Source organism: Cladosporium halotolerans (assembly GCF_011745625.1).
Source record: "Cladosporium halotolerans strain TM138-S3 chromosome Unknown Sca6, whole genome shotgun sequence".
Lineage (NCBI taxonomy): Eukaryota > Fungi > Ascomycota > Dothideomycetes > Cladosporiales > Cladosporiaceae > Cladosporium > Cladosporium halotolerans.
The window spans coordinates 146,685-165,413 of NW_027191457.1; the positions used below are offsets into that span (position 1 = coordinate 146,685).

At 55.3% G+C, this 18,729-nt stretch overlaps 5 protein-coding genes across 5 annotated transcripts; all 5 read left to right on the forward strand.

Moving 5' to 3' along the window:
- Positions 1-426: 426 nt before the first annotated feature.
- WHR41_02389 (uncharacterized protein) lies at positions 427-4,052 on the forward strand. Its single transcript, XM_069370995.1, has 3 exons — positions 427-1,949; positions 2,012-2,226; positions 2,277-4,052. Exons 1-3 carry the CDS (start codon positions 1,508-1,510, stop codon positions 3,801-3,803), a joined length of 2,184 nt encoding a protein of 727 aa, XP_069231683.1. The 5' UTR covers positions 427-1,507; the 3' UTR covers positions 3,804-4,052.
- A 206-nt stretch (positions 4,053-4,258) lies between these two features.
- WHR41_02390 (uncharacterized protein) lies at positions 4,259-5,023 on the forward strand (the record flags this gene model as incomplete). The annotated part of the gene is made up of 1 exon (XM_069370996.1): positions 4,259-5,023. One exon carries the CDS (start codon positions 4,259-4,261, stop codon positions 5,021-5,023), a length of 765 nt encoding a protein of 254 aa, XP_069231913.1.
- Positions 5,024-6,361: 1,338 nt separating this feature from the next.
- WHR41_02391 (uncharacterized protein) lies at positions 6,362-7,909 on the forward strand (the record flags this gene model as incomplete). The annotated part of the gene is made up of 1 exon (XM_069370997.1): positions 6,362-7,909. The coding sequence occupies one exon, from the start codon at positions 6,362-6,364 to the stop codon at positions 7,907-7,909; it is 1,548 nt and encodes a 515-aa protein (XP_069231914.1).
- A 958-nt stretch (positions 7,910-8,867) lies between these two features.
- Positions 8,868-10,643, forward strand: WHR41_02392 (uncharacterized protein; the record flags this gene model as incomplete). The annotated part of the gene is made up of 4 exons (XM_069370998.1): positions 8,868-8,946; positions 9,000-10,050; positions 10,100-10,196; positions 10,251-10,643. 4 exons carry the CDS (start codon positions 8,868-8,870, stop codon positions 10,458-10,460), a joined length of 1,437 nt encoding a protein of 478 aa, XP_069231915.1. The 3' UTR covers positions 10,461-10,643.
- Positions 10,644-11,781: 1,138 nt separating this feature from the next.
- On the forward strand, positions 11,782-18,688 carry WHR41_02393 (uncharacterized protein; the record flags this gene model as incomplete). The annotated part of the gene is made up of 4 exons (XM_069370999.1): positions 11,782-11,993; positions 12,171-12,645; positions 12,703-16,496; positions 16,727-18,688. Exons 2-4 carry the CDS (start codon positions 12,300-12,302, stop codon positions 18,686-18,688), a joined length of 6,102 nt encoding a protein of 2,033 aa, XP_069231916.1. The 5' UTR covers positions 11,782-11,993; positions 12,171-12,299.
- Between the last annotated feature and the right edge of the window lie 41 nt (positions 18,689-18,729).

Sequence of the window (18,729 nt, forward strand, 5' to 3'; positions counted from 1 at the left end):
ACCGTTGGCGAGGTGGAGTCTGTGACTGATAGTCTTGACTTCATCGATGGTCGATGGTACCTCGGACGCTGGTGTGGATACGGCACTCGCGTGGTATAGTGCATGAAGTCGAGTGACAAGGAACTTGAAGAGAGATGGCTAGCGTGGCTGTTGTGATGAATAATGCCAATGGATAGACCATGCAAAAGGACTACCGATCATTCGGGTCGAAATCAAACCCCCGTGATGAGAGGCTTTTGGTTTTCACAACGTTTGGCGACCGTTGTGCCATGGCAAGATTGGGCTTTGCCTGCAAATACTGCCGAAACACATGGCATGAGCATGAGCAAGTTTGCGAAATGCGTGCGCAAGTTTGCGACGTTGTGTCCATAGCATAAAGGGAGGCTGAATATCCTCATGCATGGTGATTTTTCTCGCGAGCATGAACCTGCCTCCTCAAGCGACAAGCTACCTGCAGCTGTCAATGTCTGGCTATTGCGATACGTTTTCGAAGCCTTCGCTTACACCTCCATGCGGGCTGCTACGAAAACACCAAGAACCGCCACTCCAACCACCCGCCTAGCAAGACACGCCCGCGGCAGCAGAATAGCCTCGAAAGCATGTCGGCGCCTTATACCCGAACAATCAAGCTATCAACAAGCTGCCAGGCAAGCGCTAAGCATCGGAGCGAGAAACCGAGATCTGCGATCAGGGCTACCAGTGGAAACCCTGCTACAATGGCCCAAATCGGCGGATGATGAGCAGCACATTGCGGCGCAGGACAAGAATTCTCCGGGATTTGCACGTGCAGCACAGGGCTGTATGGTGGCAAGACGGGCGGCGTATTCCTGGCTTGAGAGCTAGACGACCAGCAAGCACCCAAAGCCTGGGTTTGGCAAACCTTCGCCCTGGGGTGCCTGCATGTGCGGACCAGAGTTGAGAGACAAGAGTGAGGCAAGGCGGAGGCTCTGCATTAGGGCTACGGGCGGCGGAACTCAATCCCTGTTTACCTCGCAACCCTCCTGACTGGCGTTGCAGGTGGCCTTGCAATACGAGCAGACTGTTGTATGGTCATTACGCAGCTGTTGCAGACCAGATTGCTTGTCTTGACGAGCAGATTGCCTGTCTGAGACCACCGCGTGCTGCCGCCTCCCGTGTGTCCTCACGCAAATGACGAAGCCGATGTGAACGGCGTGCCGTTGCGAGCTGGAGATGACTTGGCCGTGCAATTGGGCCGTGCGCGCATCGTCGCCAATAAGAACTTCGCGGCCACATATCACACACGACATGTGTCTCAACGGCTCGACATGCCGACGTCGACGAGTAAGTTCTACTGTGCGCAATGGCAGCCATACTCGAAGGCGAATGCCTGCACCGCCGCCATCTCCCAAGCAAGGCCAAGCAGAGTAACATGGCGCCTCCCTGCCACCAGCATCCGCAGATCTCCATGCTTGCATGGGTCCATACCGCCCGCAGATGGCGCTAGCGCCTATACATTTCTGGGGATAACGGTGTGAACGGTTAGCGCATGAGCTTGGCTCGCTCAGACGCATGGCGAATGCCCAAGACGCTGCCCATCCGCGGCCGTTCCCATGAGCTAACAGAGATGGGACGACGGCAAGCCGATCCATCCGTCCCAGGCCGCGCTCTCAAATTGAGCCACTTTGTTGTGACAGCGGTTCATATATGTAGGTCTTTCCCGGCGAGTCTCTTTGTTTTGCTCTTGTCACAGTCGTTCGACCCCGTCTCTCGTTACACCACATTCATTGCTCGGTTGCACGAGCCGCCACCTCACGCACACTGTAACGCATACGTGCATTGTGCATTGTCCACACCCACCACCATGGGCTTCCTTGCTAAGATCTCCGCCCTGGCCCTGGCAGCCTCGGTTTCCGTCGCCGCTCAAGATGTCGACTTGGATTCGATCAATAAAAGCGTCGACAACGAGCTCTCCCAGGTCGATACCAATGGTAATTAATCACTATGCCTCCTTACTACAAGTTGCTCTGTGCGCTGACAGCGGTCCCTTCAGGCGACAGCACACTTGGTACCATCAACAGCACTGAGCTCGACCGTTTCCTTGACGGTCCCAAGCCTGGTGGCTCAATCTGGCCATGGGGATCAAGAGATGCGAACAACACCAACCCATACGACCCGAAGGCGATCCCGAACACTGGCATCACCCGCCAGTACGATTGGCACATCACCAACACTACGATGGCGCCTGACGGCGTGAAGACTCCTATGGTAAGCATGCATTTGTTATCAGACCCCACGCAAACACTAACCCGGCGCAGCTGGTCGTGAACAACCAATTCCCAGGTCCCCTCATCGAGGCCAATTGGGGCGACTACATCGAGATTACTGTGCACAATGACCTCGAGAACGAGGGTACTTCCATCCACTGGCACGGCTTCTTGCAGACCGCAACTCCCTGGTACGATGGTGTCTCCACCGTCAGCCAGTGCCCTATTGCTCCGGGCACTTCCTTCACCTACCGCATTCGCGCTGAGCTGTTCGGCACCACTTGGTGGCACGCTCATCACTCCTCGCAATACCTTAACGGTCTCTCTGGTCCTATCGTCATCCACGGCCCTGCGACTGATGACTGGGACGTCGATGTCGGCCCCGTCATGTTGTCTGACTGGTTCCACGACTACTACGAGAACCTTCTGCAGCAGGTCTACCATGCATCCAGGGAGGGACCCATCTTCCCGCCGAACGCCAACAACATGCTCATCAACGGCAAGGCCAACTACCCTTGCAACGAGACCGAAAGGGAGTGCACGCCCAACGCCGGTCTTGCGTCTTTTGCTTTCAAGACTGGCAAGAAGCATCTCCTCCGTCTGATCAACCACAGTGCTGAGGCTGTGCTCTTCTTCTCCATCGATGGCTACAACATGACCGTTATCACCAACGACTTCGTTGCCGTCGAGCCCTACCAGACTGACATGGTTACCCTCGCCGTTGGCCAGCGTGTCGAAGTCGTCGTTCAGGGTGGAGACGATCCCAAGGAGTCTGTTTGGATGAGGCTTTCAGAGGGCCCTTCGGGTCTCGGCCCCGAGGGCAAGACTGGCTGCAGCTTGAACGACGGCATTGCCACCTCTGTCAACGCAAAGATCTTCTACGAGGAGGCTGACCAGACCATCGAGCCTAACACCACCTCGCACGTTGATGAATCTCGTTACCTCTTCCCCAAGGCCTGCGCCAACGGCCCTCTCGACGAGGCTGTCCCATCCTACAAGATGAACATTTCGGAGCCTGAGGTCACCCTTGACTTTGTCCTCACTGGCTTGAACAACGCCACCGGCGAGTTCGTCTGGTACATGAACAACGTCACCTACATGGGCGACTACAACGAGCCCATCTTCCTCGACGCCGCCGTCGGCGCGACCAACTTCACCAAGGAGAAGCAGGTCTTCAACATGGGCAATGCCAAGTCCGTCCGCATCGTCATGCACTCCGTCGGCTTCCCGGCTTCTCACCCCATGCACGCTCACGGCCACAACATGTTTATCCTCGCCGAGGGCACCGGCGAGTGGGACGGCAAGATCGTCAACCCCAGCAACCCGGCGCGCCGCGACACCCAGCTCGTCCGCCCCAACGGCTACCTCGTCGTGCAGATCGAGCTCGAGAACCCCGGCGTCTGGCCCGTCCACTGCCACGTCGCCTGGCACACGTCGCAGGGCATGAACATCAACCTGCTCGAGCAGCCCAAGGAGGTCCAGAAGATGGACGTGCCCGCCTCCATCGCGCAGACCTGCCGCAACTGGTGGGACTTTACCGACAACAACTACGTCGCGCAGATCGACTCCGGCTTGTAAGAGCCGGGCGTCATTGCGGCAACTTTTCCTTCTTTGTCCATCTTGATATTTTCTGTCATTTTTCCTTTTTCTTATGTCACGGCCTGAACGTCACAGATACCCGGAATGCTTTCTGATGGGTTTGGAAGCATCCGAATATCTTTCGTATAGACTAATTCATTAATTCTTATCTAATATCACCGATGGCTGCCTGGTGCAGGGCATCGGGACCAAAGGATGGTCATCACAAAATGGAAGTTTTTCAAATCATTACTCTATGCTCATTTCTCGAATCTCTCAATTCGCCTTGCCTCCCAACGGTCCTGCGTTGCTGTGCTCCTTCAGCTCCGCCACAAGTTTTACCACTCGCCTCCCGACGCAGAGCGCCGCCCTCGCTTCGAAACATTCATGATCTCTTTTTGTTGCTGACCACTGGAATCACACAACACAAACAAGTACGACAGCAGCAGCCGGACATGGAGTCTGCGCAAAGGACCGCCCCAAAAGCTTTCCAGGCGAAGTTACTGATGGTCGGAGCCAGCTCTTCTATGTATCGCCTCGGCGAGGTCGTTATCAAGGTCCCCCGCATCGACCAAGACGCCGAGATCACGAAAGCGAACGCAAAAGCGATGACGGTCGAGGCAAATGTGTATCGCATTCTTGGATCCCATCCTCTGATTGGTAGTTGCAAGTACATTAGCCCGACTAGGGATATGATCGTGCTGGAGTTCTACGACAACGGAAACCTCAAAGACTACGTTGCCGCCCACGGCCCAACGCAGCTTCGAAAGTGGGCAAAGCAGATGATACAAGCAGTGGAGTTCGTCCACAGCAAAGGTGTACGCCACTTTGACATCAGACTTGAACAATGGCTCCTGGATTCCGAGATGAACGCGCGACTCAGCGATTTCGACTCGTCTGGACACGACGAGTGCCTTTCCCTTGGCTTAAGATGCAAGAGAGCTCTGGGTAACGAAGCTCCGAGCCACTTCATGCCCCGAGATCCATCAGACGACAACTCCGTCCTTTCCGATCTGTTCGCACTAGGGTCCGCACTCTACGAACTCGAGCAGGGCAGCTCTCCATATGCGGGTGAAGACGAGGAGACGATTACCAAACAATTTGCACTCCAAGAGTTTCCATCGGTGTCCGGCTTGACTTTGGGATGCATCATCTCCAGATCCTGGAAAGGTGGTTTTAGTTCAGCTTCAGAAATGTGTCGCTCGGGAATACAGATTTGAGAGTCATAATGGACTTGCGCCCTTTTTACGGATGATCATGGCGAAGGCGCTGCGTAACAGCTGCAGTCCTAGCTAGCAATGCCCATTCATACTCCCAATTTTCCACCGTCTGTCCTTCACGACCGGAAATACGCAGTGGGCTCGGAGCGCTTGGCCATACATACATGTCGACGGCCGGATCGAGTGGCCGGCAAGTCTGCACGCCCTTAGCAGCTCTCAGCTGGCCGTCAAGCCCTCGCAGCCACGGATGCACGACCTCGACGAACTGTCCGATAGAAACAAAGTCGTCGGCGACAATCTGTATGCGCGGCCCTGGACCCGGCCGATCCTGGCCACAGCAGTGCTCTACGATGCCTTCGGTGTCAAAGCGCTCGCCATCATGGTCTGGTGAGTCCTCGGGCTCAGCATGCTCGCGATGCACGCCGATCCAGTCAGCAGCGTAGTCGTTGAGAATCTCGATCGAAACTGTGATGGCCGACACTGGTGGGGAGGTCAAGGCTGATTGTGAGATGGGATGGCTGGGTGAATATGGCTCTTTTGGAGAGTTGGCGTCTGCAGCGTGGTGCAAGATGGCAATTGAGCTGTACAAATCGTCCCTTTTGAGGGACCAGCGAAGGCGGAAGAAGTCATCCGAGGCGGTCACCGCTGGTGCTTTCGGGCTTCTGGCCACAAGTGCTTCATATGTTGGTCGTGTGACCGACATGCTAGCAAAACAGCAGAGGGTGGTTGAGGGATGTAGAAATTTGTCACACTGGTTATCTGATATCAGTGACAAATTCGACGGTACTCATCTCTTGGAATTGCATTTCTCTCTACAAACTCAATCTTGTTGATGCCTAAAAAGACGAAGGTGCCCGTGCTTCTCTAGCGAGCCGAGATGCATATGGTAACGAGGCGGAAGGGTCACGTGATCAGACACAAGCCATCAGTCGTTCGCATCAGCCTCGCCTACTTCGCCAAGCCTTGCCCGCAGATTGCACCTTTCCGTGTGCTTTTGGGTAAGTAACTGAGCAACAAGGCTCGAGCATGCATTATGCAATGATATGCCAGCCTGAGCAGTCCTTGAGACGAAACCATAGCATAGGCGTTCTCGCGTGGTGAAAGGGATCGAATTATTAAGCGAACTAATTGCATCCTGCTGACTCGATCCTCCGTCAGGCAGCAATGCTGATGTAGGCAGCAATGCTCAGGATGTATGCCTTGGCGTTATTCGTGATGTTTTTAGGCGGGCAGTGCCTAGGCCCGTAGCATTCTGCATCGGACGACACCGGGCGACCGAAGCATACCGACTTGTCAACAATTTACACGGCTGACAAGTCTGTACAAGGTGTAGATACGATGTTTACCGTCAAAGAGGACTATCGCGATCTTGCGTACAAGCTCTGTGAAGGACGCGAGGTGCCGTTGTTGGTCACGGACATGGTGGCTGGATACTTGGACCACTGGGATCTCTTCAACATCAATGTCCTTTCGCGAAGCCTCAACGAACACGCAAATGCCCACATATATCGGGATGTTGTCATTGATCTTGATGGCGGCAAGCATTCCATCAAAAAGGCCTCTCTGCTCTTCCGTACGCTACTCACAAGCCAAACGGCCGCGCGAGCCGTCCGCACCCTCTCCCTGGCGGGTGATCCTCTGCAGGATTGGAGAAACGAATTTTCGCCAGTGAGATATGACCAGGGCATCGAGGACCCGCTTCGCGATAGAATTCCACCGGGAATTCACGCTGATCTCACCGAATTCAACCACGGAGAAATCGAGCTCTACCACGAAGTCTCGGATTCATATTTGGCGAGCATGCGCCCACCCACCAGCGAGATATCCTTATGGGCACTTTTCCTGCACATGCTACGTCTCACGCCTCATTGCCAGGACTTAAGCGTCAGCTCTGACTATTTTCGGTTCCCCGACTTCCGCAGAACCTTGGGAGACATGGCTCGAGATCCGTCAATGGAGAAGCTGCAGTCTTGCAGTCTATGCCTAGACTTGATACACGGCGATCGTCGGCACGCCAGTATCGCAAAGGATTGGGATAGTATATTGCTCACGTTATTCGCGGTGCCAGACCTCCAGAGCTTCGCAGCAGTAGTAAGTCTGAAAACTGAGGCCGTCCGTCAGCTACCGTATGGTGGATCCTCGATTACACGTCTCGTTTTGCATCACTATCAGGTCCAGGATTTTGACATAGACTCCTTGTTGGCGGCCACACCAAATCTAAGATACTTGGAGTATCACGCCAGGACCGATTACGAGTGGGTCAATGCGTATTGCTGGGAGGAGCCGAAGCCAGAGCACGGTGAAGGCCTTGAGGCTCTCTACGATGCGCTGCATCATGTAAGTGGAAGCCTAGAAGAGCTTCACACATCTCACGAATTTGACGAGGACAGCATTTGCTTCAATCCAGCCTACGCTGTAGATAGTGAGCCTCCTTTCCGTCAAAGAGGAGAACTGTCGAGCTTGAAGCGGCTGCATGCCTTAACCATCCCTTACGCGACGCTACTCGGATGGCAACGCAAGGATTGTGTCTGGGAATGGGACAGAATCTTGCCGCCATCACTTCGCCGTACCGTCTTGACCGACAGCCTCCAAAAAAGCTGCTTCATCGACTGCTGGAGAGACCAAGACCTGATGCCGGTCATATCCAGCCTTGTAGAGTGGCTATCGGCTAAAGAGCGAGGGAATGAAGCGGCAGTATTCGGACTGCATTTGACCGTTCTTCAATCCGATTTCAATGAGCCAGTGCGACAACAGTTGACTCGAATGTGCGAGGAGCGCGGCGTGCGGTGCTCGATTGAGAAAGTACATCCGGACCGTCACAGAATACCGAGGGCTCAGTGGGTGAGGCGCGGCGGGAGAGGGGGTACGATCAGAGGACGTGGCTGAGGACGTGGTTCATGAGCATGGAACCAGGCGACTGGTGCTATGGCTGGCGACGGTATGGTAATCTGGCCTGCTATATGATTTTGCCATTCTTTCCTCTGTTTGAGGTGGTTTGTTGCAGTCTTGAAGAGGCCTCTCAAAACAGCCTGAGGAATTCAGATACTTTAATTTGATCGGTGGGAGAGCTTTGGTGGTAAGTTCAGCTTTTTTTCGTAGCGAACGTGAGGTCGATGACAATGGCCACGTGGGGAGAAATGAGGCATTCATTTTCATTACCAACGATTGCGGGTTGGAATAGACAGACTCAAGCCATCTGCGTAACAAGGTATTTTCAGTCGTCCACTTGCCAATTTTACAAGGCGAAAGCCTGAGACGTTGGATATGGCGTGCTCGGATGTGGTGCGTGGGCTTGCAGATGGCGACATAGTCGCGGCAACCCACTTCAGGCAACACCACCGTGGATCTTTACACCTTACCAACTCAATTCGTACCTTACAATCACTATAGGCTGAGCTTGTGGGCTCGCCTATGCCAATGCCACGAGGGCAGGTTGGAGTTACACGCGACAGTACCATAACGGCGTGACGCCGTTCTGAGGGCAGGTCTCATAAGTATAGTTACAAGCATGGTAATTAATTATGTTCAATAATAAACCTAGCATCTCGAAAAGGTTCTATTTCTTACGATAGCCCATCAATATGAGGTGCCTGATTCCAGCAGCATGAGATGAAGCCATGCTATCCTGCGATGGCGTGCTTTACCTTCATATCAGTACGGCGCCCAGAATCTCAACGGACAAGTTGATGGCGTGCAGCCACAATGATAGGGCTCACTTTTCACATTGCTTATAATCGATCGATGCAGTAGACCCAGCGATAATTTCTTGTGTGGTCATTGCCTTTCTTGAGCGATCACATTGTCTCAATTTATTTTCTTCTTGAGCGAGACTTCTATCGCATTCATGACCGACTTTGGGAAAGGCACTGCGTCGCCCGTGACCAGTGAGCATGACTACTCTGAGCCTCCTCAGAAACGCAAGAGTAAGCCGCCTTTGACAAATGCCGGAAAATGATAAACTTACGCAGCGCGGCAGGCGTGAAATGGTACCGATCGACGTGGTTCAACGCCCTCATCCTTGGAATATGTAACTTCTTAGCCCCGGGTATATGGGGCGCGATGAACTCCTTAGGCGGCGGAGGCCAGCAATCACCCTGGTTGGTCAATACCGCTAACGCCCTGACTTTCTGCCTGATGGTGTTGACGTGCATGCTCTCCGGCGTGTTCGTGAAATATCTCGGAATCAAATGGACACTCATCCTGGGTGCAGCAGGCTATTGCCCCTACGCCGCAGGTCTGTATTGCAATAACCGGTTCGGCACTGGTTGGTTCGTGCTACTGGGAGCGGCCCTCTGCGGCTTGGGTGCCGGAATCTTCTGGATGGCAGAAGCTGCTATCGCACTCGCATATCCTGAGCCGGAGAACCAAGGACGCTTTCTGGGATTCTGGCTCAGCTTTCGCGTCCTTGGACAAATCCTCGGCGGTGCCATAAACCTTGGCCTGAACTCCACTCGAAACACGGCAGGATCTGTCTCCTACACAGTGTTCCAGATCTTCATCGCCCTACAAGCTGCAGGACCGTTCGCCGGACTCTTGCTCTCGCATCCGTCCCAGGTTCAGCGGACAGATGGGGTTCCAGTTTCCTGTAGCATCCCCAAATCCCAGCGTATCCTGCGGGAGTTGGCATCTACGGGCAAGATCTTCATCAGCAAGCCATTTCTCATGATAATTCCTCTGATCGCTCAAGGTGTCTTCGCCGAAGCGGCTTTCTTCACATACGCAGGCCTCTGGTTCAGCGTCCGAGCAAGAGCACTCGGCTCTTTCCTCGCCGGCGTCGTCGCTTTGGCCTCGGGTAACGTGCTCGGAGCATTCCTCGACAATAAAAAGCTTAATCTGAATACTCGCAGCCGCTGGGCGTTCGGAGTGATCATGGCCTCGCAAGGCGCCTGGTGGATTTGGGGTGCTGTCAACGTGACCGAGTTCAGAAGATCTCAGCCCGTGTTCGACTGGGCTGACGACGGCTTTGGGAAGGCCTTCGCATGGTTCATCTTCATGGTGATTGGATTCCAGCTGAACTACATGTTCGCGTAAGTACACCTCGAAAGCCGAGCTGGCGCATTGGCTGACTTCTGTTAGCTATTTTGTGGTCGGAAATCTCGCGGAGACAGACGAGGAAGTGATCCGCTACGCAGGCCTACTCAGAGGCACCGAGTCCGCAGTCCAAGCTGTTTCAGTATGTGCGCAGAACTCCCAATATACTATCTTTTGTCTGACCTGTGTTGCGTAGTACGGCCTGTCCAGCATTCAGGTCATGGGCCAAGTCGGCTGCATATACATCAACTTCGGACTATGGGCGCTTGCAATCGTTCCTGGATGGCTTGTCGTGAGGAAGTTTGGCCTCGACTCCGAAGACAAGAAGCTGGATCGAGAGAAGCGTCGTGTGGTGGGAGGAGAAGGCCTGTCGGACATCGAAGCCAGTGAGCCAGACATTGTTTAAAAAGAGTTGTACGCTTCAATGGTTGTCGGTCGGTTTGAAGTACCACCGATCATTCTTGAGTCGTGGGGCATGTTAGCTTCTCCGGAGAACCATAAGATTTGGGTAGCCCATTGGAGATGGTAGCATACAAAGATATCCTCTACTGGCAGATGCAATTGCAAAGATACATTGCCGTTCAGAATACCAGTTGTGGAGGCGTAGCTGATCAACGATGCTTTGTGTCAGTGTATAGAGCGAGAGCTTTATTGACCCTTCCGGAAATACTTCTTCCGAATCGCTCAGGCGTTACGAACCTTACGGCTTGGCCGAAACTACTGACAACCAGTGCAGAGACTAAGGTATATCCCCTGAAGCAACATCATCTCAGGTCTGAAACCATTCCCGTGTAAGGACATGAACAGTGCAAGAAAAAGCAAAAAGATATTTCGACACCTGTGTGATTCGAACACACGCTCCCGAACTGGACAATTGTTAGGACATGTCGGATGAGATGAGATCTTTGAGGCTCGAACTTACGGAACTGCCTTAGCAGGGCAGCGCGTTAACCACTCCGCTGGAGAACTTGTTAATGCCCGTCCGTGACCGATGGATGCTTGGAGCAAGCTTACCCAAAGTGCCAATTGATGAATCGGTGACGACATTGGAAGTTTCACAAACTATATAACTCAATTTTGAAGTAGGGAAGCCCTAAGCGCCGAATTCCTTGGACTTTCGAGACGCCGAGCAGAAGATCAATCTTCAACATGAGTGCAATGCAGTAAATCTAGTAATGATGGAAGAAAATAGACAGCGTCTTGCATTACTTTGCTACAGATGCTTAGATAGTCAACACTCAGCTAACCATCACGTGCCCTAAGTCTTGCAAGCTTTTGAAGACTTCAAGTCATGTTCTAGTAGAGTGAATGTATTGGACGCTAGGTCGAAATACATCTCCATAGTCGATGGAAAATATAGTACCGGGTAACTCCTTTTCCTAGCAGAGACAGGAGAATAGAAACACATAGTAGTAACGACTTTTTCCTGGGAACAGTTTGTATACAAAACTTGATTCTGTATGAAAATTCGATTCTGTATGATCCAGTGAATGAGCTCTTCTTGCGTAAGGCAACGGCATCCATAGCCGCCTCGGAACCTGCACGACAGTCAAGTCACATCACTTCACTCCGCCTCAGCGTGGCCGAATCATGCGTTGCTTGTGAAGGCATCCGTAGGCGACGGCGCGCGGGTTACGAAACCGGCTTAGCGCAGAGAGCTCCCGCATGGGCTTGGCTGCAGCTTTGCAACAACGCGCCTCACGCTTTCTCGCCCGCCAGCAAGCACTACAAGAAAAGCTGCCCGCCAGCATCCGCGCGCTGCGCTACTCTTCAACCAAATCTCTCCTTTAGCGTGTACATTACGACCAGAACTGCGACCCGTGTCTGCGCCAGCGACGGCGCTCGACGACCCCTTCGACATCGCCATTCAGCGACGTCTCTTCACGACTACGCGCGCGTCTTGTCTTTGACATTCTCGCAGCAGCTGCAATACCACAAGGTACGAGGCAGTCCAGCAACTTTGCGCGTAGCATTTTCGCTGCGCTCGTTTGATTCCGCACGGCTTGAGCACCATTTGACTGCTGGGCGTCAGGAGACTGGCGCACTGGAGCTCGGCAAGGAGTCTACTTCCGGGTTGAACTCGAGGACATACTTTGCTAACTTAGACCCCTTACAGGCTTTCACTGCACCCATCTCCCGCCATCCCGCGCTTGCGCGCTTGCGCGAAATCATTTGCGACCTGTCCACCTGCATAGTGGCTCCTTCACTAGACTTGCAGTGCACCAGCTCGATCTAAACCACCAGTATGTCGTTCGGGTTTGGCAGTGGCAACACCGGCTCAACCTTCGGCGGCTTCGGTAGCAATAACAATAACAACAACACGAACACCTCGGGCGGCTCACTCTTTGGTGGGAACACTTCCACATCAGGTGGCTTTGGAAGTGGTGGTGCAACTGGAGGTTTCGGAAGCGGCAACGCGAGTAACCCTTTCGGTCAGAACAAGACCACTTTTGGCTCACCTGCTGCCACGTCAGGAGGCGGCATGTTCGGTGGAGCGGGAACCAGCACCACGGGTGGCTTCGGCTCCGGGGGTGGCTTTGGCAGCACAAATAACACTGCGAACACCGGGTTCGGCTCAACGAACACTTCCGGTACGTTGATTCCTGGGAAACACCCGCTTTAGAATGCAAGGACTAACTCTCGTTTAGGAGGCGGCCTCTTCGGTCAGAGCAAGCCCGCTACTGGCGGGTTCGGCAGTAGCACCGCCGCTCCAAGTGGAGGTGGCCTCTTTGGTTCCTCCAACACTGGCGGAGGGTTTGGCTCCACCAACACAGCGCAAAGCAATCCTTTTGGAGGCAGTAGCACGGCCACCAGCAACCCGTTTGGTGGTGGGGCCTCTGGCACAACCGGTGGATTTGGCGCAAGCAACACGAACAACACAGGCTCAGGCTTCGCGTTTGGCGGCAACAACAACGCCAGTGCTACTGGCAATGCCAACCAAGGCACCTCAGGGACACCCTTCCAAGCTGTCACCGAGAAGGATGGCAGCTCGAGCCAGACTAGCTCTTATCAGAGCATCACAATGCAGCAGCCTTACCAAGCCAAGAGTTTCGAAGAGCTGAGAGTGGAGGACTACATGCAGAATCGTCGCCTTCCTCAGAGCGGCAGTTTTGGCGGTGGCAGTACTTTTGGTGGCTTCGGACAGAGCAACAGCACTGCGGCACCGGCTGCTCAGACTGGTGGTGGACTGTTCGGCGGTGGCAGCAGCACTGGTGGTTTCGGAGCCTCTAATACAAACACCGGATTCGGCGCGAACGCCAACTCGAACACCGGATCGGGCTTTGGTGCTAGCAATACTGGTGGTGGTCTTTTTGGCGCGAAGCCTGCAACTGGTGGTGGTCTCTTCGGCAACAACGCTGCCAGTAGCGGTACATCCACTGGAGGGTTTGGCGCCACTTCTGGGAGTGGCGGCGGGCTTTTTGGAAACAACCAGCAGAGCAACACGGGCAGTGCGTTTGGCGGCGGCAGCACCGGTGCATTTGGATCCACGAACAACAATACCTCAGGAGGGGGCCTGTTTGGTCAGTCGAACCAAACTCAGAACAAGCCTGCGTTCGGCGGCTTCGGCTCGTCCACGACCAACACTGGCACTACAGGCGGATTTGGACAGACCAACAACTCTTCCCAGCCCCAGCAAGGAGGCGGCCTGTTCGGCAACAACGCGTCGAGCACTGGAGGTTTCGGCGCTAGCAACACAGGCGGATCTTTGTTTGGAGGCCAGCAAAACAAGCCTGCTAGTGGCGGATTGTTCGGCGGAAGCACCACCGGGACATCAAACACCGGCGGCGGACTCTTTGGCGGCGCGAACAACTCGAACACCAACACTCAGAGCGGGGGCTTCGGACAGTCGACCGGCAACACCGGCGGTGGCCTCTTTGGCTCCAACAACAACAATCAGAGTGCCAACACAGGCGGCAGCCTTTTTGGCAACAACCAGAACAAGCCTGCAGGCGGTGGACTTTTCGGCTCGAGCACGACTGGTAGCAACACGGGCGGAGGATTGTTTGGCAACAACAACCAGCAGAGCTCAAATACCGGCGGCTCACTGTTCGGAAACAACCAGACTCAGCAGAACACGGGCGGATCTCTCTTCGGTGGTCAGCAGAACAAGCCGGCGGGCGGCAGCCTCTTTGGTAACAGCACTGGTGGTGGTGGCTCGCTGTTCGGCAATACCCAGAACCAGAGCTCGGGTGGCCTCTTCGGTGGAGGGAACAACACCAACCAGACCGGCGGATCTAGTCTTTTCGGGAACAACAACCAGAACCAGAACCAAGGCGCAGGCTCTAGCCTATTCGGGGGCAGCCAGCAGCAGCAACCTCAGCAGAACCAGTTGACGGCGACACTGACGGGCGATCCTTACGGCAATGCTCAGCTCTTCTCGTCTCTTGCAGCTCCCAGTCCACCAGTCGGTCCTCTCGCGACCCCCCTCAGCGGAGCAAAGGCTCCGCCCAAGCCTAGGACCTCGTTGCTTTCGTCTGTCCGCGGAAGCACTCCCATGCTTGGAGCGAGCCAATCGATGACGCCGCGGACAAGGCCTGGCTATGGTTTCTCTTACAGCGCTTACAACAGCCCAAGCTCTGCGTCTCAGTCTCTTACGCCCGGTGCGGCAGGTCTTCTCCGTCCCACTGGCTCCTTTGGCTCTTCACTCTCCGGCAAACTTTCCAAGAGCTTTTCTTCATCCAACTTGCGTGGCGATGCTCCTCCTGAGGGTCAGTCTCTGTTGCGAACCCCGGCGGCAGGCCAATCATCGCTTCTCCTTGGCAACGGCAATGGCTCGTTCGGATCGGGTAGTGCCAGGAAACTCAAGATCGATCGCAATCTCAGGACTGATCTGTTCGGTGACAACACTCCCAAGCAGAAGCAAGTCGAAGGTGCCAAGGACCAGGATTCCATGCGGAAGCGTGTAAGCTTCGACCAGACCGCCGAAGAAACCCCAGCCAAGCCGACGGCGGCTAATTCTCTGGTCGTTCGCGAAGAAGAGGAGAACAACACGCCGACTGGTACCCCCGAGGCTCCACGCGTTAACGGCAGCGCCCTCGACTCGGTTCCCGAGGAGTCCAACACTCCTAAGGCTACAGCATCGCCGAAGTCCAGGAAGCCGTTGGATCCTGGTGATTACTTCACTTCGCCCTCGCTCAAGGTGCTCAAGGGCATGTCTCGCCAGCAGTTGCAGAACATTGGTCACTTCACTGTAGGCAGGGAGAACGTCGGTCGTGTTGAATTTGGTCGCAACGGCCATGTCGATCTTAGCACAGTGCCCCTTGACAGCATCTGTGGCGACATTGTCCGCCTGAAGCCCAGGAACGCGACAGTGTACGAGGATGACGACAGCAAGCCACCAATGGGCGAAGGACTCAACGTTCCGTCCACGATTTTCCTTGAGCAAAGCTGGCCTAGGTCTTCCAGAGCTAGTGGCGTCACTACCCAGAGCAAGCTTTCTGCCGCAAAGGAACTTGAGGTCCACAAGCGCCGTCTCGCCAGAGTCTATGGAACGACCTTCAAGGACTATGACCCTGAGACCGGAGTCTGGAGCTTCACTGTGGAGCACTTCACGACGTATGGCCTGGATGACAGTGATGATGAGGCCGAGCTTGAAGACGGCACTGACATGCTCGACCTCCAACCCAAGATCCCGAGTTCTATGCGCAATGGTACAGCTACTCACCGCTCTGAGGAATCCTCTGACAGCGAGATTGAAAGCCCTGACCTCGGCGAGCCGGAGGACACCTTCGAATTCAAGCTCTCCAGGCGCTCTCAGCAGGAGGACTTGAATGTTCCTGGCGGTTTTGAGGATGTCCAGCAGAACAACAACGCCAAGTCTTTTTTAGGCGTTGGTGATGTGCCCGTCAGCGAGATGCCTCGAGATGAGCACATCATGTCCGGTGGTCTTGGTGAATCATACATGGATGGCCCTTTCATTGAGGCGGGCGATGCAATCCAGGAGGCTGCTCCTGGTTCGGTTGAGAAGTACCACAGTAGCATCCTGGGCGATGACGAGTCGGATCAAGAAGTTCCTGGATCCTACCGTGCCGAGCCAATGCCGCCTCGCAGCATCCTGAAACCGACCGCTCACTTGCAAAGCTTCGCTTCCCCAGAGAAGGTTGCTGAGCTACCGTGGGAGGAGCAGCTTCAGCGCACAATCTCACCGAAGAAGCGTGACCGCCAGGCGCTCAGGGACTTGCAAGGCCCTCTTGCGCGCGCTCAACCTGACTATGAATCAACTGAATCGCCCTTGAAGAAGTCCCTCTTCAGCGCTAGTCAGCTTGGCCAGAGCCACCTCGCTACTAAGAGCGCGAAGAAGAACGCAACAGGCTTCGGCGCCAGTACAACGGGAGCTCAATCCCACTTGGGCAAGTCCCAGGCCTTCACGACTGGTATGGATCTCATCAACTCTCTCTGGGGCCAGGCCCCGAAGGAGCCCAAAGCGAAGGAGTTTGCAGAGGTATGATCATTCCCTTGCGACTGGTCTTTTGCACGTTCCCTGCATACGTAATTCTTGGACATACGGCATCACCGGCCGTGGCGGAGGATCTCGGCATTCACATTTTGGGCGTTCCACTTCACTGATTCCCATGCCCTTGTCACCCACCTTCCCCATCTTCCCAGCCCCTTTCCAACTTCTTGTGCGCGATTTGCGCCATACATAGGTCAGATAGCTGAAACGATTAACAGATGCCATACCAAGCCAACCGTCGCCGTGTTTCCGCCTCCAACATGACCGAAGACGACGCCAAATTTCACGACAGCTTTAAGCCTTCTTTCGACGGTCAGAACACCCTGGTTTACGCAGTGCCTGGCTCTGCAGTCGAACTTTCGGGCGACATGAAGCAAGCGATCAAGCCGCTCGTTAGTGAGGGTCGGGATGTTCGCTTCGCCAAATTCACAGCCCCAGAGGATGTCGACTCGCAGACTCTGGAGCTGCAGAAGAACCACACGGAGCTTTTGAAGAGCGACGACGATCAACACGAAGTCCCTCGAGCTATCACTCCTTCTGAGGTCAGTTTCGCGACTCTGGCTCGGATCGAAACTGGACATTCTACCCTTGGGAGCCAGGAGAAGGCCATCTGGGCACTGTCCTCGATTCTGTTTGATCCGCTCGACGTCTGCGCCGGTGACTTGCTCCAGGGCATGTCGCAGGAGCAGATCGACGAGTACGAGCCGAGACTGCGTCTGGATCGCCTTCAAATTTTCTGGTCGGAGTACATCTCCGCCACGGTTGACGCGCAGTTGAAGAACACAAAGTCTGCCGAAGAAAAGGCACTGCTTCTCCTGACGAAGGGCGACGTCGCGGCCGCTTGCCAGCTGCTGATGGATGCCAGCGATGCGAAGTTGGCGACTCTCGTCGCGCAGCTTCCAGGCAGTGAAACGACTCGGGAGGTCATGAAGGAACAAATTCAAATGTGGCAGCAGCGAAAGGACTGGAGCGAGTTCTCGGATGCGCACAAGGCGCTGTACTCTATCTTGGCCGGCGAGCTCTGCACTATTCCTGGCCTTACCGGTGCCGCTGAGGATCGTACTGCGCAATTCTGCCTGAGCGAGCGCTTCGGACTCGATTGGCAGCAGTCTTTGGCTTTGCGCCTGCAATACGGTGGCCACGAGAACATCATCAACGCTGTCAGCTCGTATGTCTTGAGCCTGAAGGAGGGCAAAGAGCTTGTCAAGCCTCTCCCTGCAAGCGGCTTTGACGACGCCGAGAACACACTTCTTGGCCTCCTCCGCCTGCACGCTCTCAAGGAAGCGCAAGTCGAGCAGCTGTTCGACTCCGCCACCGTCTCCGGCTCGCCGCTGAACAGCAGACTCGCCTGGCAGCTCGCGACAATCCTCGAAGCCAAAGACCTCTGCGACCTCTCGGACGACAAGCTGAACGCCTTGACACTCGACTTCGCCTCCCAGCTCGAATCCGCCGGCTCCTGGACCAAAGCCGCCTGGGTCCTGCTACACCTCAGCGAAACCCCCGCGCGCACCATCGCCATCCAATCCCTCCTCGAGCGCAGCGCCGCCCAGCTCCCGTCCCCCGACCTCGACCACGACAACACCCTCATGGACGACGACTCCTCCAGCTGGAGCCTGGCGAGCATCCAGATCCCCACCTCCCTCATCTGGGAAGCCAAGGCCGTCTACGCGCACGCCGTGCTGCGCGAGCCCGCGCTGCAGGCCCAGTGGCTGCTGTACACGGGCACGGACGAGGCGTTCGCCGAGGCGCACGACGTCCTCTGCGGCTCCGTCGGCCCGCGCGCCGTCATCGAGAAGGACTACGGCGACCTGCGCGAGCTGCTGGCGTGCTTCGATCGGTTCGGCGCGCGCGACTTCGCCGGCTGGAAGCACGGGGGAAAAGTGTACGCGGATTTCCTGCGGCTTGTCGAGATGGGCGGGGCGAAGAGGCAGGGGAGGGACGGGCGGAACACGTGCTGGGTTTTGAGGAAGGGGCTCGAAGGCGTTGAGGAGGGGAGCAGGGCGCTGGAGGTGAGGGTTGCGATTGGGGAGATGTGGAAGGTGCTGGGGGAGGTTGAGAGGGAGGTTGGGATGGGGTCGAAGTGGGAGTTTGAGGATATGGAGGTTGATGCTGGTGGGCAGGGCAGCGGGGCGTTGGGACTGCTGGAGGGGTACAGGAGCGCGCTTGGCGTGGTGGTGTAAGATCGGTTGACGGTTCTTTTCTTGAGGGCGCTGGGGGAGTT